This window comes from Puma concolor, chromosome C1 (genome assembly GCF_028749965.1).
Source record: "Puma concolor isolate L17-30 chromosome C1, mPumCon1.1.hap2, whole genome shotgun sequence".
NCBI classification, from domain to species: domain Eukaryota; kingdom Metazoa; phylum Chordata; class Mammalia; order Carnivora; family Felidae; genus Puma; species Puma concolor.
The window spans coordinates 34053699-34081091 of record NC_141674.1 but is presented as its reverse complement, the minus strand read 5'-3'; the positions used below and the strand labels follow the sequence as shown (position 1 = coordinate 34081091).

General features: G+C 50.9%; 3 protein-coding genes across 9 annotated transcripts; 1 reads left to right on the top strand and 2 right to left on the bottom strand.

Annotated features, from left to right (window-relative positions):
• Positions 1-191: 191 nt before the first annotated feature.
• Positions 192-5077, top strand: ELOVL1 (ELOVL fatty acid elongase 1). Of its 3 annotated transcripts, none has more exons than XM_025931027.2 (8): positions 192-345; positions 2884-2943; positions 3125-3315; positions 3490-3570; positions 3715-3771; positions 3860-3965; positions 4051-4187; positions 4345-5077. In XM_025931027.2, exons 2-8 carry the CDS (start codon positions 2898-2900, stop codon positions 4564-4566), a joined length of 840 nt encoding a protein of 279 aa, XP_025786812.1. In that variant the 5' UTR covers positions 192-345; positions 2884-2897; the 3' UTR covers positions 4567-5077. The 3 variants fall into 3 exon arrangements, with proteins under 3 accessions (XP_025786812.1, XP_086572837.1, XP_086572836.1); XM_086716711.1 differs by having other exon boundaries at positions 239-338; positions 2878-2943; XM_086716710.1 differs by lacking the exon at positions 192-345 and adding an exon at positions 2204-2330.
• A 140-nt stretch (positions 5078-5217) lies between these two features.
• On the bottom strand, positions 5218-11547 carry CDC20 (cell division cycle 20). 2 transcript variants are annotated; one of them, XM_086716702.1, is made up of 11 exons: positions 9181-11547; positions 8821-9009; positions 8560-8708; positions 8366-8462; positions 8036-8164; positions 7740-7936; positions 7532-7626; positions 7155-7383; positions 6879-7004; positions 5833-5950; positions 5218-5467 (listed from the first exon to the last, which is right to left on the bottom strand). In XM_086716702.1, the coding sequence occupies exons 1-11, from the start codon at positions 9308-9310 to the stop codon at positions 5289-5291; spliced, it is 1638 nt and encodes a 545-aa protein (XP_086572828.1). In that variant the 5' UTR covers positions 9311-11547; the 3' UTR covers positions 5218-5288. The 2 variants fall into 2 exon arrangements, with proteins under 2 accessions (XP_086572828.1, XP_086572829.1); XM_086716703.1 differs by having other exon boundaries at positions 8821-9050; positions 9181-9282.
• Positions 11548-13185: 1638 nt separating this feature from the next.
• MPL (MPL proto-oncogene, thrombopoietin receptor) lies at positions 13186-26854 on the bottom strand. 4 transcript variants are annotated; one of them, XM_025935223.2, is made up of 12 exons: positions 26703-26854; positions 26421-26553; positions 25936-26114; positions 25089-25387; positions 24533-24695; positions 24152-24278; positions 19628-19806; positions 19326-19468; positions 17564-17723; positions 17303-17399; positions 14863-14950; positions 13186-14648 (listed from the first exon to the last, which is right to left on the bottom strand). In XM_025935223.2, exons 1-12 carry the CDS (start codon positions 26779-26781, stop codon positions 14253-14255), a joined length of 2043 nt encoding a protein of 680 aa, XP_025791008.2. In that variant the 5' UTR covers positions 26782-26854; the 3' UTR covers positions 13186-14252. The 4 variants fall into 4 exon arrangements, with proteins under 4 accessions (XP_025791008.2, XP_086572825.1, XP_086572826.1 ...); XM_086716700.1 differs by lacking the exon at positions 14863-14950 and having other exon boundaries at positions 14314-14648; XM_086716701.1 differs by lacking the exon at positions 19326-19468 and having other exon boundaries at positions 14431-14648.
• Positions 26855-27393: the final 539 nt, after the last annotated feature.

Sequence of the window (27393 nt, the reverse complement as noted above, 5' to 3'; positions counted from 1 at the left end):
AGACTGAGGGTCGGGAAGAAGCAAGGTGCACCTCTGGCGGGCCAGGGCCGGCCCAGGGCGACCTGATGGAGGCGAGCGGCAAGATGCCGAGGGAAGGGGTGGGGAGTCCGGGCTGGGCGTGCTTCCTGCCCCGGAATCTGGCGGCCCGCCCCTGCGCCCGCCCCTCGGGCCGAGCCCAGTCGGGGCCAATCAGCAGGCGCCCCCCGCCCGGCCCGCCCTGTCCCCCTCTGGTGACAGAAAGTCGGCCCAGCAGATGAGGAAGTGGCAGGCAGGCTGGCCCTGGGGACTTCTCTCTGGCCCTGCTCCTTCCAAGCCCTCCACTCCTGCCCGCCTGGCCCCCCACTGGTGAGTCTGGACCTTCCACGGGCGGGCTGCCCACGTGCCCGGGCACCCTGCCTAGCTGGCCCTGCCCTGCCCTGCCCTGCCCAGCCTGTGGGCGAGGCTGTTCCCGGACCGTGGGTGGGAGGTCCCAGCTCTCTGGGGCCGGCCCTGGCCGGCAGGCTCCCTCCGATCCCGGCTCCCATTTGCTCAAACCTAGGCCTTCTTCCACCACCTCTGGGTCTCGTCCCTCTGTGCCTCTTACCCTCCCTCTCCTTCGCTCCCTGCTCCTCTCTTCTCCCTTCCCCTCCCCCTTCCTTTGCCTGTCTCCTTTTCCCTTCCATCCATCTTAAAGGAAGGAAGCACCCAACCGAGTTCCCCTACCGGAGACACACCCAGTGCTTCTCAAGCTTGGGGAGAGGTCCTCTCCGGAGCCTAGAGCCACTCCTGACCTTCAGGGCGCATGAGTGTTTGTGGGAGGTGAACTTGAGTGGTGGCTGAGAGAGAGCGGGAGAGATAACCAGCTGGCAAACTCACATGGGTCAGGGAGGAACTGTGTGTCTGAGTGCAGGCCTATGCCAGGTAGGCCCTACCACAGGAGAGGCAGCAGACCAACAAAATCTGGTTGTGAATGAATGAATGACGAAGGTCATCCATGAAAAGAGACCTGTATGCATGACCCAAGGCAGGTGTGTGTCTGCGTGTGGTGTGGGTGGTTTTATGTTCATTCACCTCAAAGTGGAGTGTCCGAGTTTATGTCTGTGACCACATTTATCTGTGACTCACGTACGTGTGAGTAAACCCGTAAACCTGCGTGTGGGCCGTTTGCACATGGTGATGCAGGACCAACGAAGAGTGTTCTGGGTGTGTTGCCAGCGTGAATGGAGTGAGGAGCAGGTCTGAGTATCAGGAACTGCATGTCAAAGTCCGTGGAGGCTTGTTTGGGTGGTGTGTCAGAGGAGGGTGGTTGTCACCAGCAGGAGGTGTGAGGGCTCCGCGTGTACATATGTGTGCTGAGGGAGGGCGGGCGGTGGTCAGTCTGTCGATGGTGGTGGTGGGGAGAGCCATGCTAGAGGCGCTCTGTGCATACAGGAGGACTTGGGGCCTGACGGTGGTGGGGGCAGCTGGGGGTCGTCACGGAGGCTGGGGGAGCATCTGTGAGATGTGTGCCCCGTGAGTGTGGGAGGGGCACAGGTGCAGCCTCAGTGGATGTGTCAGAAGGTGTATTTTTCACTTGTATTTTTCACGTTGTTGTCTGGACGGAGGGAACCTGGCAGACTGGAGGGCAGGCAGCTCGCAGAGCATCTGCTGCCCTGGCCGTTTTAGGGCAAGGCTCGTCCCTCAGGGACCGCCCTGGCATCCCAGGCTCTCCTGGGGACCGGCCGGAGCTTTTGTGTCCCAGGGCGCCCTCCCCCGACATTCCTTCAGGATCTGAGGGGGAGAGGGCCTAGCTCATTAGGACCCTCCCTAAAGGAGGGGAAGATTCCTGAGACCTCCCCCACTCACCCACCTCCTCACATGCCACTGGCTTCCCTGCCCCTCCCAGGGAGAGAAGGGTGATTGCACCCATTCTGAAGCAGGACAAACTGAGACTTTCTGGCTAGTTTAGGAGAAGATGCTGGGTGTGGGTTTTCAGCAGTTCTCTTGGGGCCAAGGTGAGCCCTGGGCTAAAGTCCCGTGAGGTTTCTGACTCAAAACTAAGCTAGAGCTTTAGGTCATCTGGCTGTCCAGGGTGGGTGGGTGGGTGGGTGGTGAGCCCCATGCTTTACTTGGCTTTCTCAATCCTGGTGGGTCCTGCTCCTCTGGGCCCTGACCTGTGGCCTGGCCCCACCCTCCACCTCATGCGCAGTGCAGCGGGGGCGGGCGGAGGGCGGGCCTCTGCCAGATCTAGTCAGACAGGTGGAGCCGGGGCTGGAGTCTCAAAGGCTCCTGAGTCTCAAAGGCTCCGGAGTGGAAGGGCTGGAAGGGGTGCCGGAGAGGAGGAGAGCCAGGAGTTGCGAGAGACGCTGGAGGTGAGAGCCCGGGAGGGCAGAGGAGAGGAGGAAGGGGCAGGAGGGAACCGGCGTCCCGAGAGACCAGCATCCCGAAGGTGGACCGGAGCGGTTGAAGGGGAGGATCCCTGGGGAGAAGACAGAACCAGAACTGGAGAGGTGGGAGACTGGTGGGGAAGGGAGAAGCGGTCATTCCGGAGAGGAGAGGTAAGACTCTCCGGAAAGACACCGGACTTGGAGAGTTCCCCTGCACAGAAAGAGGGGAGGAGAGGACTGGGGGTGAGAATCTCTGGAGGAGCAGAGAGTGAGGGGAGGGTTAGGGTTAGGGTTAGTGAGGTGTGGAGCGGAGGGCGGGATCTGTCCTTCCCAGCAGGCAGGCGGGATGTGCGGGGAAGCGGTGCCCTGGCCAGACGGCTTCCTACCCCCAATCCCCAGCAATTCCTTCCTGTCAGTCTTCTGTCCTTTATGCAGGGAGGTGTCGGGAGTTGTCTCATCTGGTCTGCTTCCTGTCTGTGGGTCGAGGGTGGGATGGGGGCACGGTCAGCCCTGACACCCACCCTCCATACCTCCCCAGAATCCTTAGCCAGGATGGAGGCGGTTGTGAACTTGTACCAGGAGATGATGAAGTATGCAGGTAAGATGCCGTCTACCCTTCTTTTCTCCTGTCCTGGGATCCCTGGATCTAGGGCTGTCTCCTAATGGAGAGTCCCTGTGAACCCGTTGACCCTTTGTGACCTGGCCCCATGTCTGTACACCTGGTGGGCACCCTTTGGGACCCCGTGACCCTTTCTGACTCCTTGACCCTTATTCTACAGATCCTCGGGTCCAGGGCTACCCTCTGATGGGGTCCCCCCTGCTAATGACCTCCATCCTCCTGACCTACGTGTACTTCGTTCTCTCACTTGGGCCTCGCATCATGGCCAATCGGAAGCCCTTCCAGCTCCGGGGCTTCATGATTGTCTACAACTTCTCCCTGGTGGCGCTCTCCCTCTACATTGTCTATGAGGTGGGCCCCTGGCATGGCTAGGTTTTAATTCCTGCTGGCAGGATAAGGGGCAGGCCTTGTGGCCAGAGCATGGCATCTCCTTTCCAGAGAGGCTGAAATCCATTTCTTCAGCTAGATAGCAAGAGGGATTGGGCAGGGTGGAACTCTGGTGGTCTAATCCACACCCCTTCCTAGTTCTTGATGTCTGGCTGGCTGAGTACCTACACCTGGCGCTGCGATCCTGTGGACTATTCCAACAGCCCGGAGGCACTAAGGGTAAGTAGGGACAGGCGTAGTGTGGGGTGGGTAGGTTATAAGCAACCTGGGGATAGGAGTTTGGGTGTGACTTGGGCTCCTGGCCCAATTTAGGGAAGTTTTCGGAGTAGCATGGGTGTCCTAAGGCTGCCTGACTTCTTGCAGATGGTTCGAGTGGCCTGGCTCTTCCTCTTCTCCAAGTTCATCGAACTGATGGACACGGTGAGTGGTTATAGGAGAGGTGAGAACCTGTAGGGAGAAAGGAGAGGCCCTGGCTCAGAAACCCCTTTCCTTTCCCCACTCTTCTCAGGTGATCTTTATCCTCCGGAAAAAAGATGGACAGGTGACCTTTCTACATGTCTTCCACCACTCAGTGCTTCCTTGGAGCTGGTGGTGGGGGGTAAAAATTGCCCCAGGTGAGTGGTGAAGGCCACCGGGGGAAGAGGGGCAGGCATTGACGACCAGCAGCTCAATTCTTCTGACCTTGTTGTCCCCTCACAGGAGGAATGGGCTCTTTCCACGCCATGATCAACTCCTCTGTGCATGTCGTCATGTACCTGTACTATGGGTTGTCTGCCATTGGCCCTGTGGCTCAGCCTTACCTGTGGTGGAAAAAGCACATGACAGCCATCCAGCTGGTGAGGGGCCTGGCCCGTAACTGTCCCAACCTTCTGGTCTGGATCCTACCTTTATCCAACCTGCCTTACCTTTGACCCCATCCCTCCACACTCCACATTCAGTCTTTCTCTGCCACCTCTCACTGTTCCCTCTGACCCTTGCCTTCCTCCATTCTAGATCCAGTTCGTCCTGGTCTCCCTGCACATCTCCCAATACTACTTCATGCCTAGCTGTAACTACCAGTATCCAGTCATCATCCACCTCATCTGGATGTACGGTACCATCTTCTTCGTGCTGTTCTCCAACTTCTGGTATCACTCCTACACCAAAGGCAAACGGCTCCCCCGTGTACTTCAGCAAAATGGAGCTCCAGGTACTGCCAAAGTCAAGGCCAACTGAGAAACATGGCCTACCTAGGCGCCCACCTAAGTGCCTCAGGACTGTGCCTTGGGCAGCATCTGACATTTTTCTTCCCACCTATACCTGTGACCAGGGCTTATGTGGTCAGGACTGAGCAGGGGACAGGTCCTCCCCTCCCCACAGCTGGTACACAGGGACCACAGCTTCCGTTCCTCACCCACTTCTGGCCAGCTCCAAGGATGTGGCCTCATTGCCCTCTGCCACTCTGGAGCTGGGGGCTTGAAAGGGCTGGATACTTATTTCCCCCTCCCTGCCTTAAACTTGGGAGAGGAGCACTCAGGACTGGCCCTCAACCAGGGTCTTGTGGCCTTTTTCCTCACACTGAAGAGGTCAGCAATAATCTGTCACTGTGGACCCAGGATCCCTCCTCTACCCACGCTGGAGCAGAAGCTTCTTGGCCAAAGGTCAGGGTGGGGGGGGGGCCTGGGAATACAGCCTGTGGAGGCTGCTCCCTCGCTTATGTCTCCATTAAAAGTGACAGAGAAAACCACCGAGGCTGTGTGTGTACATGTGTGAATGAAAGAGGTGCTAGCCTTATTATCTGCAAACAGGAGGGATGGTTCTGGCTCTCTGATGACAGACAGCAGAGAGGAGGCTCTGGGAAGGCTGGGACAGAGGTCATGCAAGGAGAAGAGAGAGAGACATGACTTTATTAGAAAAATAAAAAACAAAAACAAAAAACTGAGGTGATGAGTTGGTCCTCAACGGATGCCTTGGTGAATGAGGCTGCTTTTGGCTGCACTGGCTTTCTCCCGCTCCCGCCGCCGTGCAGGGTCCAACTCAAAGCAGCGCCACAGCCTCAGGGTCTCATCTGCTGCTGCTGATGCCACCGTGGCCCCGTCTGGGCTCATGGTCAGACTTAGGACCCGGGCAGTGTGACCTGGGGCATGAGGATGAAAAAAGTGAGAGTAGAGCATAGGAATGTAGACATACCTACAGCCTCCAATATTGAGGGCCACCTACCTTTTTTTTTTTTTTTTTTAACACCTCTGAGGTATTTAATTCACATACCATAAAACTCATCCTTTTAAAGTATGCAATTCATTGGCTTTTAGTATTTCCAAAGTTGTGCAACCATCACAACAGTAATTCCAGAACATTTTCATCACTCCTCACCACCTTCTCCCCATAGCCCCTAGCAACCATCAGTCTGTTTTTATTTCTTTGCATTTGCCTCTTCTGGACATTTCAACAGTCATATGATATGTGGCCTTTTGTGTCTGGCTTCTGTTATTTGGAACCTACCTTTAAGCTCAGCCACCTTGGCCATGGTTGGGTATTTCCAAATAACCAACTGGTTCTGGGCAAAGCCGTGGCCCGAGATGAGCTCCTTGTAGTGGGGAGACCAGAGGATGGAGCACACCTGTGAGAGAGAATGGCATGTGGGCTCAACAGAGCCGATGCTACTCAAATCAGAACTAACTCCATTTGAGCATCAGGCACCCTGCCAGGTGCCACAGACTCAGACTTGAATAACCACAGTTCTTACAAAAGTTTTTTCAGAGTTAAAAAAATTGTTATCCATTTTACAGATAAAGAATCAAGCAGAAGGAACTTCAGCAAGTTGCCTAAGATCACATGCAAGTCTAAAAGGTGACAGAGCCAGAATTTGAACTCTGGCTCCAGAGTCAAAGTCTAGAATGAAGGCTGCATGGGGGAGAGGAGGGTAGAAGGGGAGGAACCTGGAGTGGGTGGGAGACCCACCAGCAAGGGCTTCAAATTTCATTCCAATGGATGTGGATTAAGTTGCTGTAGGTGATAGGGAGCTACTGCAGGGTTTTAGCAGTCACAGACCACCCAGACCCAGTGCAGAGGACAGACTGCAGGAGATAAGAAAAGAATGCTGTGAGACCAGTGCAGGGGGCCTCCAGTGAGAAGAAAAGTGAGGCTTAGGGGAGAGACACACGTGAACGATATTCTGAGGCAAAAATGATGTGTCTTGGGGACTAAGTGAAGATAATGAAAGATTCTAGGAAGTTCTCCAGATTTCTGAGTAAGTTCTATCCCTCTCAAACAATTAAGAGGAGGAGGAACACATTTCGGGGAAATAAGAAATGACAAATTTAATTTAGGGCATATTAGGCCGGTGCCACCTATAGGACATGAGGTTGGAGTTAAGCCACAGACAGAAGTGTGGCCTGGAGATCATGAATGAGAGTGGAGCCAGAATTTTGGAAACCATCGGGCATAGAGTTGAGGAAGCCACTGGAAGGAACACGGTTGCCCACGGAAGACCACACAGAGTGAGAACACCTTCTGGGAGGGAGGGGCTGGAACAGGTAAAAGACTACCTGGGATTGGGCATCCACAGCACTCAGACAGGCCCCAGAGCAGACGTTCCAGATGCGAATGTGCCGGTCACTGGTACCCCCTCCAGTTGCCAGGACGTTGGACTGCCAGGGACACCAGGCTACAGCCTAGGTAGGATAAAGGTGGGGTCAGCAGGTACTAGAGCTAGACACTGGTCACAGGGTAATCCTGTCTAACCCTGCTGTCCCATCTCCCCTTAACAGTCCCCAGGTTCTGGGCCAGGGTAAGCAGAGGACCCAACCTAGCCCCATTCTCACCTTGACAGCCCCTTGATGCTGGGTGAATGTCTGCAGGGGAACCCAGCCACCCTCTCCGGGAGCACTAGGCCACACATTGACCACGTTATCGTTGCCACCACTGGCCAAATGTCGTCCATCTGGGGCCCAGCGCAGCCCACACACCTCCTGGCTGTGGCCAGTCAGTGTGGCCACATGGTGTTCTGCTACCCGAACATCATGGTGGTGGATATGGCCAGAGCGTGAGCCACTGCAGGAGGGAAGAAGGGAATCAGGTTCTGTGGCAGGGCCAAACACTGCCAGCAGGACTGAGCTGCTTCCATTCAGAGGTGTACATCTGGGGAGAGCTGGCAAAAATCGCACACTTATTTTGCAACAGACTAGCTAAAACCACTAACCTGGACAGGATATAGCTGTTCCAGCATAGGGAGCCCACTCGAGCTGAATGACTGGTCATGTTTCGAAGCCGCTTCTGCTGCTGCACATCCCATAGCTAGAGAGAGAAGGCTGCTAGGATCAGAGATTGCAACTTGCCATTAACATCCTCCTGCTGGACAAGCCCCCTGTCTGGGCACAACAGAACTGCAGCACAGGGATAAGTCTCACCTGCACCTCGGCACTGCTGGTGCCCACAGCTAGGTAGTTGCCCTCTTTTATCCAGGCCACAGAAGATATATAGTCCCCAGGCTGCTCCATTTGCAGCAGCTGCAAGATGTCACCAGAGCTAGCACTCCACAAGTACACACTGTTGTCCAACGCCACAGCCAGTACATTCCCAGAGCTCCAGTCCACAAGGTTCAGGTCTGCCAGAGCAGGGAAAGGGAGGAGAATGAGCTTCCTTGTTTGTCTGGTCCCCAGGCCCTCTTCCTCTGTCCAATGGGCAAAGGGAAGGCTGCACTTACAGTAGTCATTCCGGATTTCAGGGGCGTCCAAGATACGGTCTGGTAGGGAAGGAATGTAACGGCAGGTCTTCCGGCTGGAGCCAGGCGTGGCCTTCTGGCTATAAAGCACTTTCAGTCTGTTCTGGTAACCTGTGGCAACCGAATACGTCTTGACAGTGGGAAAACTGACTCCAGTGGGAAAACTGACTCCTCCCCTGCTCCTGGCGAGGAAGGCCAGAGACGCACCTCCCCTCCCTTCAGTCTTAGGTGGGAAGAGCAGACAGGCATCTCCCCCCAACCCTGGGAACGGGCCAACACCTCCCTCCAAGAAGGAAGAACTTCAGGTCTTACCCTCTGGGGCATTTTGTGGTTTTCCACTGAGCCGAAGGATCTTGGCTTCCTCCACATCAAAGCCGTTCAGATTCAAAGCCCAGGCTTTCTGATGTTCCTGGCACAAAGGGTGGTGGTGAGGCAGGATGGCATGATCCAAAGCACACAGAGTACACAAAGTACACTCTTGCCTTAAGCCCCTCTGGGCCACATACCTTCTTGGTGGGCGTCTGGCTATTTTCAGGCTGGTTCTCCTTGCTTAGGAGGAAACTGGCCACTTCCATCTGGGAAGCGCTGCGATGGGGGATATAGCGGTCACCACCAGGTTTGCTGGGAGTGGTCTGTGCCTTGGAGCTAGATTTGCCTGGGCCGGGGAGAGGGAAGCCAGAGTCTGAGCAGGCTCCTGAGGGAGGAGGCCTGAAGGCCGCTCTCAGCCGTTCCCTCTTCCTCCCCGTGTCCCGCCGCACCCCACTGACCGGGTGTTCGGCTTGGGGTCCTGCCTGCGCTGTGGGATCGGTTGGCGGCCCGCATGGGTGAGGGGGCCGGTCCCGCAGCTTCCTTAGCTTTGCGCTGCCAGCGCGCAGGGGGTGCATTGGGGATGGGTGCATCCAGCTGCAGCAACGAGTGCAGGTCACTCTCGAACACGAACTGCGCCATGGGAGCGTCTGCAGGAGGAGGGGTCCTTGGAGTGGATGCCCGCGGAGCCCTGAGGAAGAGGCGACCGTGCTCGGCCTGGGACCGCCGGCCACATACTCAGAACCAAGCCGGCCCCAGCCCGTCCGGGTCTCGGAGCACGGGCTGCATACCCACCCCAGCTCGACCCACACGGCCCTTACCTCCAGCTCCGACTAGATTCCGATCCCAGACCGGTCTCTGCAGTGCCGGCCTCCGCTTCTTAAACTCTCCGCTCTGAGCACTCATTGGCTCCTTCAAAACCCAACCGCCGCAACCGTCGCCTTCACCCATTGGCCTTTCACGGCACAGGAGGCGGGTCTTCCGGTGCAAGTCACAGGTCTCACGAGAATCCAGTCGTGGAGCGTGATTTGAAGAGTGAGAGAGTTGAGGCCCGTCTCCAGAGAACTGGTGTCGGAAAGAGAGAGGGGCGGGGAGGGGCGCGCCTGGGGGCGGGGCCTGAGCTGCCACTGCATTCCGGAGTCCCTTCCATTCATTCTTCAGCTTGCCCTCTTCGGCCCTTCATAGTTAAAGCGTCCATGTGGATCGTATTTATGATGCAGAAGTGCAGAAGTGACCTAAAGCACTTGAGCCCTTCAGAGAAGGGAAAAGAGGCAGGTGGGTAGGGGTGGGGAACGAGTTGAGAAGCTTAGGAGCAGAAAGAAGGTAAGACCTAGTGAGTTTGGTGCCTGTAGGAACACTGCCAGGAAGGACGTAACCTGTATGGGGTTTTTGTTTGTTTGTTTGTTTTTGTTTTTTGAGAGGGGGCGGAGGGGCAGAGGGAGAGGGAGAGAGAGAATCCTAAACAGGGTTTCTCTGAGGGAACCGGATGTGGGGCTCTATCCGTAGACCCTGGGATCTTGACCTGAGCCAGACTCTCAACCGACGGAGCCACCCAGGCGCCCCACGTGTGTTAGTTTTAAAAAACTGTGTTGTTGTTGTTTTACAAACAGGGAAAATGAAGCTGAAAAAGGGATGAATTCCTTAAGGTTAAGAAAAAAGATCAGGATTCAGACTTGCCTGTCTGGAGATAGGATTGAACTGCCTTCTGAAAGACATTGTGGCTTTACCCCCATGGGGCTTTAGAGGTGTCAGGAATTTTGAAGATCCACTAGGCTAACTTGTGCGTGGTGCATCTTCCCCATTCGGGCAACATACCCCTATTTTACAGACGGAAAAACCAAGGCCCAGGGAAGGGATTTGCCTGTGACCACACAGTTTGTGGGAAGCCAGGTTTGACTCCCATTCAGTCAAATCCGCTAATAATGACTTGAATGAATTGTGTGAATGTGCTTAGAGGTGAAGTGGCAATAATAAAGATAATAATGGGTACCATTTATTGGCCATCTACTAACGACTGTGTTTAAACAGTTTACACACATTATTGAGCTTAATCCTTAATCCCATAGGGCAGATACTCTATCTCCTTTTGATAGAGAAAGAAACGGTCAGAAAAAGGTTAGAAATGTGCCCAAAGGCATATAGCCAAAAATAAATAGTGGAGCCAAACTATCTGGCTAGCTCCTGCACTCCTAACCAAATGGTATACTGTCCCAGAGAGAGGCTAGAAAAATCATGTTTTCAATCATTACCTTAGGTCAAGTCTGATGATGATAGAGAAAAATCTAGGGCTCTTAGCCCAAACTTACTATCGTTATTATCTTTGACTTTGAAGCATTCCTGTTTGTTGTTGTTGTTGTTGTTGTTGTTGTTTATTTCCAATTACCTAGACGACTTGGGGTTGGCAACTGGGAGCCCCTGAAACCCAGAGGAAAGGTTATCTAGAGTCAGGCTGGTCAGGGCCTCAAATGTTAAGCTAAGGAGTTTGAACTCTATCTGCTGGGCATTGTGGAATCAGTGAGTTTCTGTATAGGGAAGGGCCAAACAAAACATATCTGAATGCAGGACAGGGCCAGCAAGCTTCTGGAGTAAGGGAAACTGTAGAGAAAAAGGAAAGGGTAAGTAAGGGGACAACCTTGGGGAATTCATACATTTTAAAATAAAAGAATGAAAGAAGCCAGTAGAGATTATACTGACATGGACCTTCAAGGGGGAGGAATTTCATATATGCAAAATGGTCAAGAAGAATGATGACAGAAAAGGCCAGATTTGGCCACTGACATATAAGTCATCAGTGACCTGGGAGAGAGCTGGATCAGAAGAATGCATGCTTGGGGAAGGGGCGGCAGAAAGAAGGGTGGGGGTGGGGACAGTGTAGAGGCAGCAAGCATGGGATACTTATGTGAGAAACTTGGGATTGAGAAAGGGGCAGAGCATGGGAACTTGAGGGAACCAGTACCAACAGGCCTATGCATATTTGAAGGTGAAGGCAAAAGAGCCAAGGAAGGTGAAAGAAGTCAGGCAAGGGCCAGCTGACAGAACAAGGTGCCTGGGTTACCTTACCCAGGAAGAAGTGGGATAGAAAACACAGGGAGCTTTCCAGTCTAGGAAAGAAAGAAAGAAGACTTTCTAGTCTACCAAAGGTCACTGCTCCTGTCAGGCAGCCCTCTCTTAGAGCTACTCTCTCACAATCTAGTAACCACACTCCCCTTCCCCCTCCCTCCTTGATGCCTAGGGGTAGTCCCACTCCCCACCATTGCTAGTGCTGGGGTACTGCACTAGTCTTAGGCTGGAGGGAAGGAGAGCAAGGCTTTAAAGAAGGATAATTAGAGGCCAAGTTGCTGATCAGATGGGGGAACTCCCACCTGAAGGACTTGAATCTAGGAAAGCAAAAGGTATGGAAGGAATAAAATTTGGTGACATCCAGGGGGTAGACGAGCCCAGTTGGGATAATAAAAATAGCTCAATAAACACTGAGTATTTACTATGTGCTTTGCGTTGTGTTAACACTTTTAATCCTAATGTAGGGAGACACTAGAAGAGGAAGAGATCAGGTTCTGAAGAGTGAAGCTAAAGATTTAGAGGTATGGAGTGGGATGAATAGGAAAGTCAGTCTGGAGGTAACATACAGGTTGGGTTTAAGGAGAGATACTGGAGGCAGAGATATTAGTTGGAAGGCTGTAGCAATAGCTCAGTAGAGATGGAGGAGATGGACCCTAGGAAGTAAAAGTGGTGAGGACATGATGGCTGAGTGGGTGTAAAGGTGAGAAGTTTAGTGGTTTGGCTCTCAATCTTAGTCTTGAGTCCCTAGGAATAGAGTTGGAGCCTTGACCATAGCTAGTGGAAGGAATTCTGGAAAACAAGTATACTGGATGTCATCCATTTGTCCCATTCAGACCCACTCTTTGTCCCTATCTACCATGCGCTGTACCCTGTGAGGCTGATTTATATGGCTTACCTCAATGGATTACCTTGGGCTTTGGTTTCTGTTTGGGTTCCACAAATGGGAGGATACTATGGATTAAATTGCGTCTCCCCACCCCCCACCAATTCATATGTTGAATTCCTAAGCCCCAATACTCCAGAGTGGAACCTTATTTGGAAACAGGGATCATTGCAGATATAATTAGTTAAGATGAGGTTGATTCAGTGGGCCCTAATCCAGTGAAACTGGTGTCCTTATAAAATGGGGAAGCTTAGACACAGATACACACAGGAGAATGCCATGTGAAGATAAAGACAGAGTTGGGGGTGATGCTTCTAGAAGCCAAGGAACAGCAAGATTGCCAGGAAACCCACTAGAAGCTAGGGGAGAGACCCGGAACAGATTGTTCCTCACAGCTCTTGGAAGGAACCAACCCTAATGACACCCTGAACTTTCAGGCTCCAGAACTGTGCGACAATACATTTCTGTTGTTTAAGCCACCAACTTTGTGGTACTTTGTTACAGCAGTGCTAGCAAACTAATACAGAGAGCAGAGGATGGGGGTAGAGTGAGCATGAGCTATTTATTCCCGGTTCCCTCCCTGCCATGTCCCTACAGGTTGGTTGTATCTTTCTACCAAAGGTCACTGCTCCTGTCAGGCAGCCCTCTCTTAGAGCTACTCTCTCACGATCTGGTAACTATACTCCCCCCTTACCCCTTGATGCCTAGGGGTGGTACCAGCTCCCAGTTATTGGTAGGGCTCGGGTGCTGCACTAGTCCTTGATGGTTTTCCTAAATCCTGCCTTGTCTTTATAACTATGGCCTTTATTAAACTCATCAAGATGCCCAGTTCGAGTGTGCTCTTTCTGCCAAGACCCTGACTAATACAGTGGGTATGTTTGGAGCCAGCAAAAAATACCATTTATTTGTGAATTTGAATGAGTCAGGGGAATCTATAAACAGAATGGCCTAAGCACATTTACTGCTGAGAATGAACGGCCTAGAGAATGAGGGAGCTTGGCATGAGGTTAAGGGGGCATTGTCCAGAAAGATTTTCTTCATTTAGAAAACATTTATTGAAGGCCTACTCCCATGCGCCAAGCACTGCTCTAGGTGCTGGGGGGAAAAGACAAATAAATCACATTGCTTGCCTTCAAGGAGCTCACAATCTAGTAGTGGGAGACAAACATGTAAACAGTCACTTGCATAAAGCATTACAGGTACTGTAGTAGAAGTCAGGGCTGCAGATAAGAACTTTGGAATGATCAGCTTATAGGAAAGTCAATAGACTCTTGAAGAACTATAATAATTAAGGGGTGGAAAACATGCCTGGATAAGAGAATAATAGGAAGGAATAATTACAATAGTTCAGATATATTAAACACTTACTATGTCCTAGGCATTGTGCTGTATTTGGATTATCTCAATTCTCTTCACAAGTCTGTGAGGTTCTGGCGTTATCCCTATTTTAATAAACAAGAAACCAAGGCTCAAAGACTTTAAGTTATGTGCCCAAGGTCACACAGCTAACAAGTGGGTAAGAGAGGAATTGAACCCAGTTCTGATTCCAGAGTTTATGCTTTCACTACTCCTATACTCAGAGCCAGGAGAGATGGCAATATTATGGAAGCCAAGGTAGGAGAGAATTTAAAGGGGAAATGAGTAGCTACCATGACAGATGCCACAGAGAGATCAAATATATTGAGGACTGATAAGATCCTACTTGATCTTGCAATTTCATAGTTTGAAGTGAACTCTGCCAGGGTAGTTTCCTTAGCAAAGTAGGGGAACTAACTAGTCTGAAGAGCAAATGGGAAGTGGGGATGTGGAGATGTCTTTTCAAGGAGTCCAGCATTAGAGAGGAGAGAGGAAACAGGTGAAAGTTAGAGCAGCTTGGTCAAATGAGCCTGGTGTGAGAAGCGAGGGTGCTGGCTTTATGTCAACAGCAGTACCAAAGGTCGTCATCAGTGGTCAGTGTCGTGGAGCCCAACTATGAGGACAGACAGAGGGGGATGGACGTGAGGTCTGAGAAGTGTGTGTTGTGGGGTTGGAGTGGGTAGGGAGGTTGGGAAAAGAGGTCTGGTGGGTTTGGCTCTGTCCAGGGTACTGGGAGAGAGGGGCCTGCCAGCAGCTTAGAGGTAAGTAGGAATGGTTGGCAATGTGAGTGGTACAATAAGACCCCATCTCAGCCATTGGTGGGCACACAGACAGAGGCATGGTCCCCAGGCAAGAAGGAGGCAGTCTTCGGTAGTCCATCTGGGCCTGGGAGGAACACAGGGCCACGGGAGTCTTCTCTGAGGACTTGGGTAGAATTTCAAGGGGGCTGGGTTCCACTTCCTCACAGGCATCTGAGACTGCAGTCTTGGGCTGGGAGAGATGGGGGGGGGGGGGGGGAAGGAGTCCAGATTAGAGCAGGTCCTGTGGGAGGAAGACCTGGATTGTGCAGGAAGGAGGGTTAGGCTGGGGGTAGAGCTTAGGGATGGTATGCTGGTGGGCAGGGGTCTTGGAAAAGCGTACGTGGGGAAAGGGTCCAGGTCCAGGCAGGGCTGGTGGTGGGGAGGGTAGAAGGGAATGCACTCACTGGACTCAGTGCTGCAGTATCCCTAAGGTACTGGGCTAGGACCCGGTGCAGGTCTGGAAGTGAGGGCCACAGGGCATGCTTCAGACTCCTTGGGGAGAAGGAAGAGAAGGAGACTGAGTTACAGGAGTGAATTAGGAGGGAGGAGGAGACCACGGAGGTGGGCGTGCAGCTGAGATCAGGGAGTAAGACTTGGAGAGGTAAGAGTGTAGTCAAGGCAATAAAGGAAGGTAGAGGAGCATAGGTGAAAAGGAGGGAAGGGCAGTCAGTGGTGGGGAGTTTCTTTTTTAAAAATTTTTTTTTTTTTCAACGTTTATTTATTTTTGGGATAGAGAGAGACAGAGCATGAACGGGGGAGGGGCAGAGAGAGGGGAGACACAGAATCGGAAACAGGCTCCAGGCTCTGAGCTATCAGCCCAGAGCCTGATGCGGGGCTCGAACTCACGGAGCGCGAGATCGTGACCTGGCTGAAGTCGGACGCTTAACCGACTGCGCCACCCAGGCGCCCCAGTGGTGGGGAGTTTCAAAAAAGGGGTTTGAGAATCCTCAAACACCCCTGCTTCAGCGCCTTTGTACTTGCCATTTTCTCTGCCTCTTGATTTGTTTCCTCATTTCATTTGGGTCTCTGCTCAAATGTCATCCTGTCAGAGAGGCCTTCTCTGACTGCCATGTCTAAAATACTATCACCTCCCTTCCCCATCCCTATGTCCTGCTCTGCTTTATTTTTCTTTATAGCACTTATTGTATATGTATTATATTATTACACATTTTGCTGGGGGGGTTGTCTGTCTCACTCCACTAGAATATAAACTCCATGAGCACAAAGAGTTTGTCTATTTGCTCAGTCCTCCAGGGTATAGAACACTATCTGGCCCAGAGTAGGTGCTCAAAAAATTAGTTGAATGGGTGAATGAAGAGACCCAGAGGGGTTTATTACTAAGTTGCTGGGGAAGGTGGTCTCTCTGGGAAGAGTACGGATTAAGGTATGTTGGGGGAACCTCCAATTCTTTCGGCTCGTATTTCCACATGGAAAGACTTTAGCTGAACATTTCAGGCTTCTTTTGCTACCTCATTCATATCTCTCCAAGGGGAGGAGTGATTTATCTGGCAAACCGGGGACAAGGAACTGAGTCTGCCTGGTTCAGCAGCATCACCTTCCTCCTCTCCCCCAATTTTTTTGTTGGATCTGATTACCTGCATAGAGGCTACAATCTGGTCTGCTCATACATATGAATGGATTAAAAATTCAAAGAAAGACTTGTATGTTCAAGGAGAGATGGGAGCACAGAGGAGGGACATCTAACCTAGCCTAGGGTCACCAAAAGAGGCTGCTTGGAGGACTTGTCTTTTGAGCTAGGCCTTCAAGAACCAAGAGATGTTACCAATGGAAGGACTGAAGCGTAAGGATGCTATCCTAATGTTTTTGTGTGTTTTCTCTACCTTTAGTTGTTTATAACTTCCAATGGCATTTCTTCTCAGCCTTAGTCTTCCCATATAAACAAGTCATTAATAATATTTATTTAAGGATGTGCTATTTGGCAGGCTTTGTGCTGAGGATTTAAAGATGACCAAGTAAGGTAGAGGGAAGACATATAAAGAAATAAATACCGTAAAATGCTACTGGTACTGTGATAGAAGTCTGTACTGGGCACAAAGAGAGTAGCCAAGAGGCGAGGGTTAGGAAAGTTTCCTAGGAGTTGGTGGAGAAAGTTATTTAAAGATAAAAGGGTATTAGTCATCCAGGGAGGGTATTCCTGGCAGAGGGGACATCATATCCCCTGCACTGAGAAGTAAAACCACTTGATTTGTGGAGGAAATCACCAACAGTTTGGCAAGGCTGAAGCACAGTGTGGGGGTGAGGGGGTGCAAATTCTGGCAGGGGCCAGATTTTACAGAGCCTTGCTTGTCATTCCAGAGTCTGGACTCTATCCTGGGGAGCTAGTCATGAGACTTAAGGAGGGGAGTAGCCAATCCATGTGTGCATTTTAAAGAGACTATTTGGGTGGCTGTGTGAGGCTAGATTGGAGGGAGAAGAGGTTCTGTTTCAGTGAGCCCGGTAGTGTCTGTAGGGCTAGAAAAAGGGGGCCACTATTTGAGGGAGGTTTAGGAGGTGGAATGACCAGACCAGGCCAGACTAGATAAAGGGGAGGGAGGTGTCCAGTGTTCTGGTCTGAGCGATGGGTGGACAGACAGAGAAGCCTTGTTGCTGAGATGAGGAGCCAGGAGGTGGGGTTGTTTGAGGTGTCCAGGATAGCGGGCATGTTAGAGTGTAAGCAGGCGGTGCGACTCCCAGGGGAGACGTGCAGGAGGTGGCTGAAGCCACAGGTGTAGCCCTGCGGTCCTCGGGAGGGCGGGTGTCATTGAGAAACCCTGGGATGCTTGTTTAGAGGCTTCTGGCCCCACCCGGACCACGGTCCCGTCTCCCGCGTGACCGGGGCGGTACCTGTAGTGCGCAGGAAACTGCCACCTCAGCAGCAGCAGGCCCAGGAGGGTGCTGAGGCCCAGCACCACGAGCAGAGCGGTCACCAAGGAGATCCAGGCTAAGGGACGAAACCAGTCAGACCTCTGCCGCCCCAGGCTGGAGCCCCGCCCCCAGGCCGGCCAGACCCCGCCCCGGCCCCGCCCCTCACGGCCCGCCCCTTGCTGCGCCGGCGCCACTCCAGTCGCGCAGACTCAGAGCGCATTGCCCCGGCCGGGCCCTCACCAGTCTCGGAGGCAGTGTCTACGCTCACTGGATCTGACCAGGCGCTCCAGGGGCCTTGGTAGGTGGGGCCGTGGAGCCTGGCGCGGAGCTGTAAGCGGTAGCGGGAGCGCGGGCGCAGCTCCAGGGTCTCTCCCCGGGCGCCGAGAGGCGGCTCCAGCACCTGCGCGGAGGGGGAACGAGCCGGTGGGCAGGCTCCGGGCGGCGGCCTGCCGGCGTCGCGGCCGCGAGAGCCTGGCATCCTTTTGGCCAGAAGCGTACAGCTTTGAATCTTCGGGGATCTCCCTCCCTCCCCTCAACGAGCCTCCTTGACAGAAAACATGCATCCTGGCGGAGGGCCTCTCCCTGACAGCGGTCTCGCCCTGCCCAGGCACGCCAGGCCTTAGACGCGCCCCGACACACACGCTGGCACACAGACCTCGTTGCACGGAGAACTAACTACTCATCCTGACTCCAAAGCATACACACACTGACCAGGACACGCGGACATCCCGCCAGAGGTGCTCACCAGGGTCCAGGTCGGGCGATGGAAACCCCGGGCACATTCAGATACTCAGGGCCACACAGATTGTTCACAAGTAACACGCATCCAGGAGCGGATGCTAGGTGCTGGGGGCACAAGGACAGATTCCAAACAGAGAGAACAAGCGTCGTGTGGACAGGCAGGGAGACTAGCAATCATGTGGCGAACACTGAGGAACTGCTGGTGATATGCCAAGTGCTGGGCTGGGCACTGGGGAAAAGGATGAATGAAACATGGTTTCTCACAAGTCTGATGAGGAAGACATGCAAACCAGTAAATTATTACAAGTGATTAGTGCTATAATGATGATATAAGTAGGGGACTATGGGAACATGAAGAAGCATGTCAGGCTGCCGGAGTTGCTTGGTTGGGGGTTACAGAGTAGTTCTGTGTGCTAAGAGCATGGAGGGCCAGGCTGGGTGGTCAAAGATGAGGCGAAGGCAGTGGTAGTAGGGATGTGAGGACTGTCGGTACAATAAACTCAACTTACTTGTTGATAAATGGAGGGAAGGGACAAGGGAAAAGGAAGAAGAGTCCAGTATGACTCCAGGCTTGGATAACTGGGTAAGTGGTAGTGCCATTTTCAGATAGGGAACAGAGAAGTAAGTCTGAGGATGAAATACTGTATGGTTCCATTTTGTTAAGTTCAACAACAGCGAAAACTTATCAAAATAGTAGTGGTGTCAAAATAGTAGTTGCCTTGGGGGGTAGGAGCTTCTGGGATGCTAGAAATAACCTTTGTCTTGATCTGGGTAATAGTTACATGGGTGTATACATGTACAAATTAATCGTGTATTTAAGATCTGTGTACTTTACTGAATGTAACTTATACCTCAATAAAAAGGTAAAATAAGCTTGGGGAGGAAGATGAGTTTAGTTTTGGATATACTGGGTCTGAAATGCCCCTGGGGGCTTTTATGTAGAGCTGTCTGGTAAGAAGTTGTATATACGTGTGGTTAATGAGAATGAAAGTAGGAAAGAGTGAGATGGTTCAGCCAGAGAAATAGTATGAGAATCCGGAGAAACTGATCCCAAAGGCAAAGGGAAGGCAAAATTTTAAATGGCAGAAGTCAACAGTGTCAAATGTCAAAGAGAGATTAAGATACCAGTTGAATCAGATAAACATAGATCTACAAACCCAGACATAGATACATGGACACCTTCACTCTTGATAACAGATCCAATAAAACTCAGGAATACCGTGTGTAGTGACGTCTGTGGGCATTTTCCCCTCGATCGTACCTTCCAGTCTTGATGGCCTTCTCCTGTGTATCGGAGCTGATAGCAGGTCTCTCGGGCTCCCCACGATGATGGGTGTTGCCATTCCAATTCCAGCTGCCCGCTGGAGACCTCCCTCCAGTGCAAGTTTGGAGTGGGGATGAGCACTACAGGGATGCCAGCAGGGACTGGCCTAAGCCCTTCTGTGCATGAGATATGCCACCAGGGCCATGGGTCAGAAGTACCAGAACTGGTGATGCTGGGCAAGGGGTCAGGAGTGGTCGGGGCAGGAACTATGTGGGAGGAGAAGGGAAGAAAGTTCTTACCAGCCTGGCGGATCCAGAAAGGGGAGCCCAAGTAGCTGTGAACAGCACCCTGGGCTGTGGTCACCTCCACAAGGATGTGAATAACACTGTCATTTCGTGACTTGAAGTGGCAGCGAGAGAACTGGGAGGGCTGTAATCCTGGATTTTTCTCCTCTTCACACTTCTCCCAGATGGGGTCCCTAAGAATCATCCCCATAGAGTTATTGAATCAGGCCTGCATCAGAGACTAATCCTGATAATTCCCATCCCACAGGGGATATGGCCTGTAGGGACCATAATGTGACTCCTCCCTCAGCTTCCAGACCTTTCTCTCTGTCTTCCTGCCATGGTGTTATGTTTTCTGAATTTTACTTTGGTGTCCAGCCTCTAACTCTTAGGGAAAGAGCTAGATGATACATGAAAATAGCATGAGCTATAGAGTTCATGTATTGGCTTATTGGTATACAACTCTGGTAGATTGTTTGATTGATCTCTGCTTCCATTTCTTCATCGATAAAATGGATTAATAACACCTACTTCACTGGATTGTTTCAAAGAGACTTCATCTGTCTGGTAGAAACATACTTATGTTTTTAATCTGTTGTACAGAAGCTCTGTTAGTCACCTCTATATATTAGTTTACTATAACATTATTACAACATCCTCCCCAACTGGCTTTACTGCCTCCATTGTCCACTCCTTTCAGTTTGTTCTCCACATAGCTACCAGAATTTGCTTCCCAAGTGTTGATCTGCTAATGTCCAGCATATATCACAAATCTGTCCACTTACTGAAATCTTTAACACTGCCACGTGAGATGAACTACCTCTGTCTCCTGCCTGGATTAAGGCAAAGTTCTAACTGGTGACTCTGCTTCTGTCTGTACTTCTTTATAATTTCACAGAGAAATCTGTCTTTTTAAAATGAAAATCACATCACGTCACTCTTCTGCTTAAAATCCTTCAATGGCTCTCTGTCCCACCTTGAATCCAAACTCCATACCAGGACCACAGGGCCCTATATGATTTAACTCTTTCCTACCTGGCCATTCTCCTATAACTCTCACACCCGTTTACCACCCTTCATCCACGTGGGCCTTCTTTCTGTGCTATGGATATGCCACATGTACTGCCTTTGCACTTCACCTTGCCCTGGGTTGCTCTGACTCTAGGTCTTCATGTGACTCATTCTTTTTTGCCACTTAGGTGTGGTCTCTAGGTTCTCTAGACCATAAAGTCTAGATTAGCACCCACCCCCCACCCCACTTAGTCTCTACCATGTAACCTTGTTTCTTGATTTCTTTACTTCTTTGTCACTCCTTCCTTTCCCCCTGACTAAAATGTAAGCCCCAACATTGTGGAAACTTTTCTGTTTCATTTGTTACTCTATTCCAATGCCTGCCACATAGTCACCCTCAATAACTGTTTATTGCACAAGTGAATCATGTCTCCTTCCTGATTATAATGCTTAAATGGCTAGCTGTTACTAAAATTATTTATTAATATATTTATGTGTTTACTTCTTTATTCAACAAATAATTGATACCATGTGCCGGGCACTGTGCTGGGCACTATGAATACATAGAGGAATAATCAAGGAGCTCTCATTCCAGTGGAAGAGGCAGAAAAACAGACAGTTGGTATTTTTCTGTGGTGTGCACTGGCTGGTTGGGGGGGCATATCAAGGAGGATAATCTAACCCAGACAGGGAGGGTCAGAGAATACTTCCTGGACAAGGCAGTGCTTAGACTGCATCTTGGACCGTAAATAGGATAGGCAGAGGGGACAAAGAGACGTACCAGGCACATGCTTGTGCACAAATAAGAGATACAGTGCTTTGGGGGAAATTAGAAGTGTGCAGAATGCTCTTAGCTTAGAGGGCCTGGTGGCGAGTGGTAAATGGGAGAGGGCAGACTAAGGTCATAGATGGCCTTATGACCTTTGGAAGGAGCTTGAGCTTAATCTTACAGTGCTTATGGAGACATTTAAGACTTTTAAACTGAAAAACTGTCATAATTAGCATTGTACTTTGGGAAGATCACTGTAACTGCAGGTCGTAGGAAAGAATTCGTGAGGGCAGACTAGAAGCAGGGAAATCTATTAGGACACTTTTATGGTTTCCATGTATGAGGTGATGAGGACCTGAACTGGGGTTGTGACAATGGGGGTGGAGTAAAATATATGGATTGAGGGGATACTGAAGAGGTAGAAATGATAAGACCATTTCTGATTGGATCTGGAGGGTGGGGAAATGGCAGAAGTCCAGAGTGATTCCCATGTTTCAGGCCTGAAAAACCAAGTTGATGGTAGGGTGGAGGACAAAGGAGGAGCAGCTTTTGGTAGAAGAAATGATGACTTCAGTTTTGCTCCTCTTTAGTCCATTCATGGCACTTCTAGACTATGGAAATCTGTGCAGTTATTTAAAAGAATGAGTTACATCTTTTTGTAATGGGCTCCAAGACATATTAAAATTTTTTTTAATGTTTATTCATCTTTGAGAGAGAGACACACACACACACAGCATGAGCGAGGGAGGGGCAGAGAGAGAGAGAGAGAGAGAGAGAGAGAGAGAGAGAATCCCAAGCAGGCTCTGCGCTGTCAGCACAGAGCCCAATGTGGGGCTCGAACTCATGAATTGTGAGATTGTGACCTGAGCTGAAGTTGGATGCTTAACCAACTGAGCCACCCAGGCACCCCTCCAAGACATATTTTTAAGTAAAGAAAGTAAGTTAGCAAACCACAAATATAATGGGATCCAACTTATATTGAAAATTAAATGTTGTGTATAGACATGTTTAAGTACATAGAAAAACTGGAAGAATACATTAAAGCTGTTAGTGGTGGTTCTTTTCAATATTCATTAATTTAACATTTGTTTACTGAGTACTCTCTATGTTCCAGGCACTGTGGTAGGTGAGAATATATTGGTGAGTAAAAGCAGACATTGACTTTGCCCTTAGGGATCATGTATAGTCAAGATCAGCCTTTCTCAATTGGAGTTCTGAGAAAGAGTGATATCGGTCAAATAACTCCATAAAGTATAAATGTAAAATTGTAACTATGATAAGTACTTAAGAAGGAGAGGTGTATGGCACAATAAGTATGTATAATTGGACCCAGTGGGGAGGATCAGGGGAGGGTTCCCTGAGGAGGTGACATTTGAGTTGAAAATTGAAGGGTAAGTAGAAGTTAAGACAGGAGGGCTGGGTAGATAGCAAGTGCAAAGACCCAGAGGCAGGAGAGACTATGGCAGATAGCAGGGGACCAAAGAGTCAGAGAGGAAAAGACAGCATAATGTAAGGTGAAGCTGAAGGCATAGGTAGGGGCTAAGTCTTTCGGTACTTTATAAGGCCACAATAGGGTTCTTCATCTTTCCTTCCTTCCTCCCTTCCTCCCTCCCTCCCTCCCTCCCTCCCTCCCTCCCTCCCTTCCTTCCTTCCTTCCTTCCTTCCTTCCTTCCTTCCTTCCTTCCTTCCTTCCTTCCTTCCTTCCCCAAGATTAGTGGGAAGCTATTGAAGACTTTAAAGCCAAGAGTGTTATATTCATGTTTGAACTTTAAAAGATCACTCCAGGGGCGCCTGGGTGGCGCAGTCGGTTAAGCATCCGACTTCAGCCAGGTCACGATCTCGTGGTCCGTGAGTTCGAGCCCCGCGTCAGGCTCTGGGCTGATGGCTCAGAGCCTGGAGTCTGTTTCTGATTCTGTGTCTCCCTCTCTCTCTGCCCCTCCCCCGTTCATGCTCTGTCTCTCTCTGTCCCCAAAAAAATAAATAAACATTGAAAAAAAAATTAAGAAAAAATAAAAGATCACTCCAGGGGCATCTGAGTGGCTCAGTTAGTTGAATGTCTGATCAACTCTTGATTTTAGCTCAGGAGCCCATTTAAGATTCTCTCTCTCCCTCTGCCCCCCTCCCCTGCTCACTTGTTCCAGCTCTCTCTCTCTCTAAAAAAATATATATATATATATATCACTGCAGTTCCTATGTGGAGAATGATTTGGAGGATTCAAGAGGTGCCCAGTTAATAAGTCTTCCTGGTAGCCCAAGTGAGCTAGGGGAATGGCAGTGATGAAAAGCAGGCAGATTCTAGAGATATTTAATAGGTAAAATCAATAAGACATGGTTTTAGATTGGATATGGGAGTAGTGACAGATCAGTGAGGTGCCTGGTGGTAATTCTTGAAGGCGAGGTTTTGATTGGATTTGATAGATAATGGAGGGCTGCAGTACCTATTTGAGTAGGGGAGACCATTCAAAGTTTGAGTTTAACAAAGGTCACTCTGTCAGCAGCATGAGGGGTAAATTGCAGGTGAATGAGAAAATAGGCAGTTGCAGTGGTCCAGGTGACATGATTAAATCTGAACGAAACCAAGGCATTCCAGTGGGGATGGAGGGAGATTAAGAAGGTAAAGTATCTATCCGAGGATTAGGGCGTGGAGGCCAGTTGGCTTTGGGATAAAGGAGGGGAGTGAAGAGAACCACGAACAATCTCTCTCTGTGTGATTGTCTCTCTCTCACTACCTCAAGCTCAATCAGCAGTTCAGCTCTCACCTGTTTCCGGGACAGCACCGCGCCGTGCTGTGGTAGAAGAAGCCTTGGGAGCTAGTGTGGTTCTGTTGCTGCCACTGACAGGTAACATTCTTCAGGTTCAAGGTAAAGCACTGCAGTCCAATCTCCACTAAGTTAACAGAAGGAAGTCCCATCAGGGCCAACACATTCCCGCTCTACAGAGCATCCAGATCATCTTCACACATAACTTGGAATATTTACTTTCATTCATTGTTCTCTCCTTGAATACAGTACACTCTGTCCAGTGGCAAGTTTGAGGTCATCAGGAAGGACCATGGCTCTCAGAGCTTCCATTTCCAGTCCAGGCCTCTCTAGAGATCTTTTCCATCTCCTCCCCATCTTCCCATTCTTTTGTTGACTCACCTGCATCTCCAGGCAGGTCCACAGTTGCGGGGAGGGACCAGGATCCCCAGGAGCCATGGAGGGAGACCCCATCAGGTTGGCTGCGCAGCTGGAGCTTGTAGGATTTACCAGGCTGGAGCCCTGAGATGAGGCAGCTTCCACTCATCACTGTTAGAGATGAAGCCTTGGGAGAAGAATCCCAGCCTCAGAATCTAGGTCTGCCTCTCAACTGAGACAGCCTCCATCTCTTACATTTGAAGCCCCACAGTGTACCTGTGGAGAGATGCCCAGTTCCCCACTGGATAGATATGCACACAGACTAGGGGCCAGGTAGGTGGGTTTCAAGTGGTGTTCAGAACTTTTAGGGAAAGCCCCATGACCTCAAAGGCCTGAAACACTCAATTTTGTTGGTATGAATGACCCAAAGTGGGAGATTCCTAAATAGACATGGTTCCCACGCCCATACTAACTCCCCAAAGACCAACCCAATCTGGAATCCCTGAAGTACAGCCTGTCCTTTCTTGGGGCAAAATTAGGGGTAGGAGATAGGAGGTAGGGCAGAAGAAGGCCAGGATACTTCTCTAGTTGGGGAGGTCTGCTCTGGTCGATCCTGTTGGGGCATCATGGGCTGAGCACACGGAGGCTGGTGCAGAGCTGGGGCTGGGTTTAGTCTCTGCAGAGCTGGACAGCAGGTTTCTGTGGGCAGCAGCTGCATGACTGTGAGAGCACTGGAATTCCTGGGATCCTTGGGGCCATAGCGGAGTTCGTGCCTCAGGAAAGCACTGATTTCGGGAGCTGGGGTCTCCCAGCTGATCTGAAGTTCCCCTGGTTGGCTCCCGCCCACAGCCTTAATGATATTTGGGGGAGCTGGCAGGCCTGAGGGCAAGACAGGGTACATCAGAACTCTCTGAGTGCCACAGTCTATGGTTCAACCCATGGACTGTAGAGGGAGGAGCTGCAAGCTGGATTGCAGGCAGCCCCTGGGTTCTAGAGGATCACAGACCATTGCTCTCCTGGAAGCCAGGGCAAGGAAACTCCTTATCCTTTCTCCTTTCATCACTAGAACAGTGGCCTCTTTTCAGGTTTGTTAGACTCAGTGCTCCTCAAGAGCAGGGATCTCTTCATTTCTGTATCCTTGTCACCTAGCACAGTGCCTGGCACATAGTAGGTAGTCTGTAACTGTTGAATGAGTAGATGAATAGGTTAATGATGGGGGGTGGGGCACAGGTGGTCTCTGGTGTGAAATGAAGTCTAGTTTTGGATGCCAAGTCTGGAAAGAATGATAAGGGGATCTTGAGGTGCCTCTAGCATCTGGTAATGAAGGGCATCCATGTTGCCCCAAGAGAGCACAGACCAGTCTGATCCTAGGAGCTGGATGAGGGCATCAAATAGAGGGGCCAGGGTGACAGGAGGATGGCCCTTACCCACACTATCCACAAAGAGCACCCGCTGGGTCACAGTCTGGTTCAGAAACATGTTCTTCACCCAGAGGTACAGTGGAAAGAAGAGGCGAACTTCATCCTGGGCTGGAAACTGGCACACATATCGAGTTCCAAAGGGCAGCACGTTCTCAAAACTAAGAGGGCAGACACGGGGCTTCTCCCTGTGGGAGTAGGAGAAGTCTGTTCTACCTACATTGCCACCATGACAGGCTCTGAGGACCCAAGTCTGGGCCCAAGCCCAACTTCTATTTCCATTACGGTCATTTTTGTTCTCAGTGCCTGGGATAAGTGGGATTGGGGGTTATGCAGGGGCTGAACTGGTGATATCCAAAGCACATCTGTTCTTTAAGTAGCTACTGAGGGCATGTCCCCTTATAGGGCCAAAGGCAGGGAAGGTACAGGGGCTGGGTTCAGCTGAGGTAAGTACAGGACAGATACAGGGGAGTGTGGCACAGCCCAGCACATACCCTGGATAAGCATACAGCAGCTGGTATGTTCCATTGGGTGCTGCTTCTTCCTCATCCCAGAAGCAAGTGAGGTCCTCAAAGGTTTGAGAGAAACATTTCAGGGGCTCTGAATCCGAGGCCAGCAAGGAGGTATCTGAGGAACAGCTGGTGAGTTGGGCCCTGGGTCCTCCCAGGCATGTTTATGGGCAAGGGTAGGGGACTAGTGGGAGCCTCCTACCTTGCACCCCTCCCAGGGCTCCCTCTTCCTGGGTACAAGTGGTCTCCACCCTCCACACACCTCACCTTGGCTGCTGACTTGTGCCAGGTTTTGGGGGGCCAGGAGGAGGCAGGAGGTGACCACCAGGAGGGCCCAGGAGGGCATCTTCTCCGGCACTGTGTGCCTGCCTTAGCCCATCCTCCTCTCAGGAAGCCGGGCCCCAATCCCCTCCCGGGCCAGCCCCTCAGGTTCCTGTCAGATACAGCCCCACGTCCTGTCCCTGTCCCTGCCCCTGTGGGGCCCATCCAGACCACACTGGGGCCAAGGGCCAGGGGAGGGAGAGTGGGAGTGGGCAGGAGGGTAGGAGGAATTTGAAAGAGAAGATACAGGCCTTTTGGGAGGGAGATGGGGGTTACATTTTTGACTGTGTACCAGGAGGAGACTAAGCCTCTGTGTGTTTCTATGTCAACTGTTATAGAAGGGCGTATTATCAACAAGAATAGCAACATTTACTGAGCACTTACTATGCTGTTATGTGCTAAGGACTTTATATCTATTGACTCAGCTCATCCTCACAATAGTCTTATTTCCATTATAGAGATGAGGAAACTGAGATGCAGGGAAGTTAAAAGATTTGCCCAAGATCACAGACCTACTGAGAGGTAGAGCTCAGGAGGTCAAGCTTCAGCATCCAAGTGCTTAACGACCACACCACGCTACTGGAAGGTGTAAATCCACCGGGAAATGACTGCCTCACAACCATAACAAAATGGTGGC

Coding starts and splice junctions, on each gene's coding strand:
- MPL (XM_025935223.2), bottom strand. CDS start 26,781: ATGCCCTCCTGGGCCCTCCTGGTGGTCACCTCCTGCCTCCTCCTGGCC. Junction 19,469..19,627: donor TTTCTGGATCCGCCAGGCTG/GTAAGAACTTTC, acceptor GCATCCCTGTAG/TGCTCATCCCCACTCCAAAC. Junction 17,400..17,563: donor AGACACTGCCTCCGAGACTG/GTGAGGGCCCGG, acceptor TTCGTCCCTTAG/CCTGGATCTCCTTGGTGACC.
- CDC20 (XM_086716702.1), bottom strand. CDS start 9,310: ATGGGTGAAGGCGACGGTTGCGGCGGTTGGGTTTTGAAGGAGCCAATG. Junction 8,709..8,820: donor GACCCCAAGCCGAACACCCG/GTCAGTGGGGTG, acceptor TCCCCGGCCCAG/GCAAATCTAGCTCCAAGGCA. Junction 5,951..6,878: donor CTGTGGATGCCCAATCCCAG/GTAGTCTTTTAC, acceptor TCTCTCTCACAG/GTGTGCTCCATCCTCTGGTC.
- ELOVL1 (XM_086716711.1), top strand. CDS start 254: ATGAGGAAGTGGCAGGCAGGCTGGCCCTGGGGACTTCTCTCTGGCCCT. Junction 339..2,877: donor CACTCCTGCCCGCCTGGCCC/CCCACTGGTGAG, acceptor CCCTCCATACCT/CCCCAGAATCCTTAGCCAGG. Junction 3,316..3,489: donor CCCTCTACATTGTCTATGAG/GTGGGCCCCTGG, acceptor ACCCCTTCCTAG/TTCTTGATGTCTGGCTGGCT.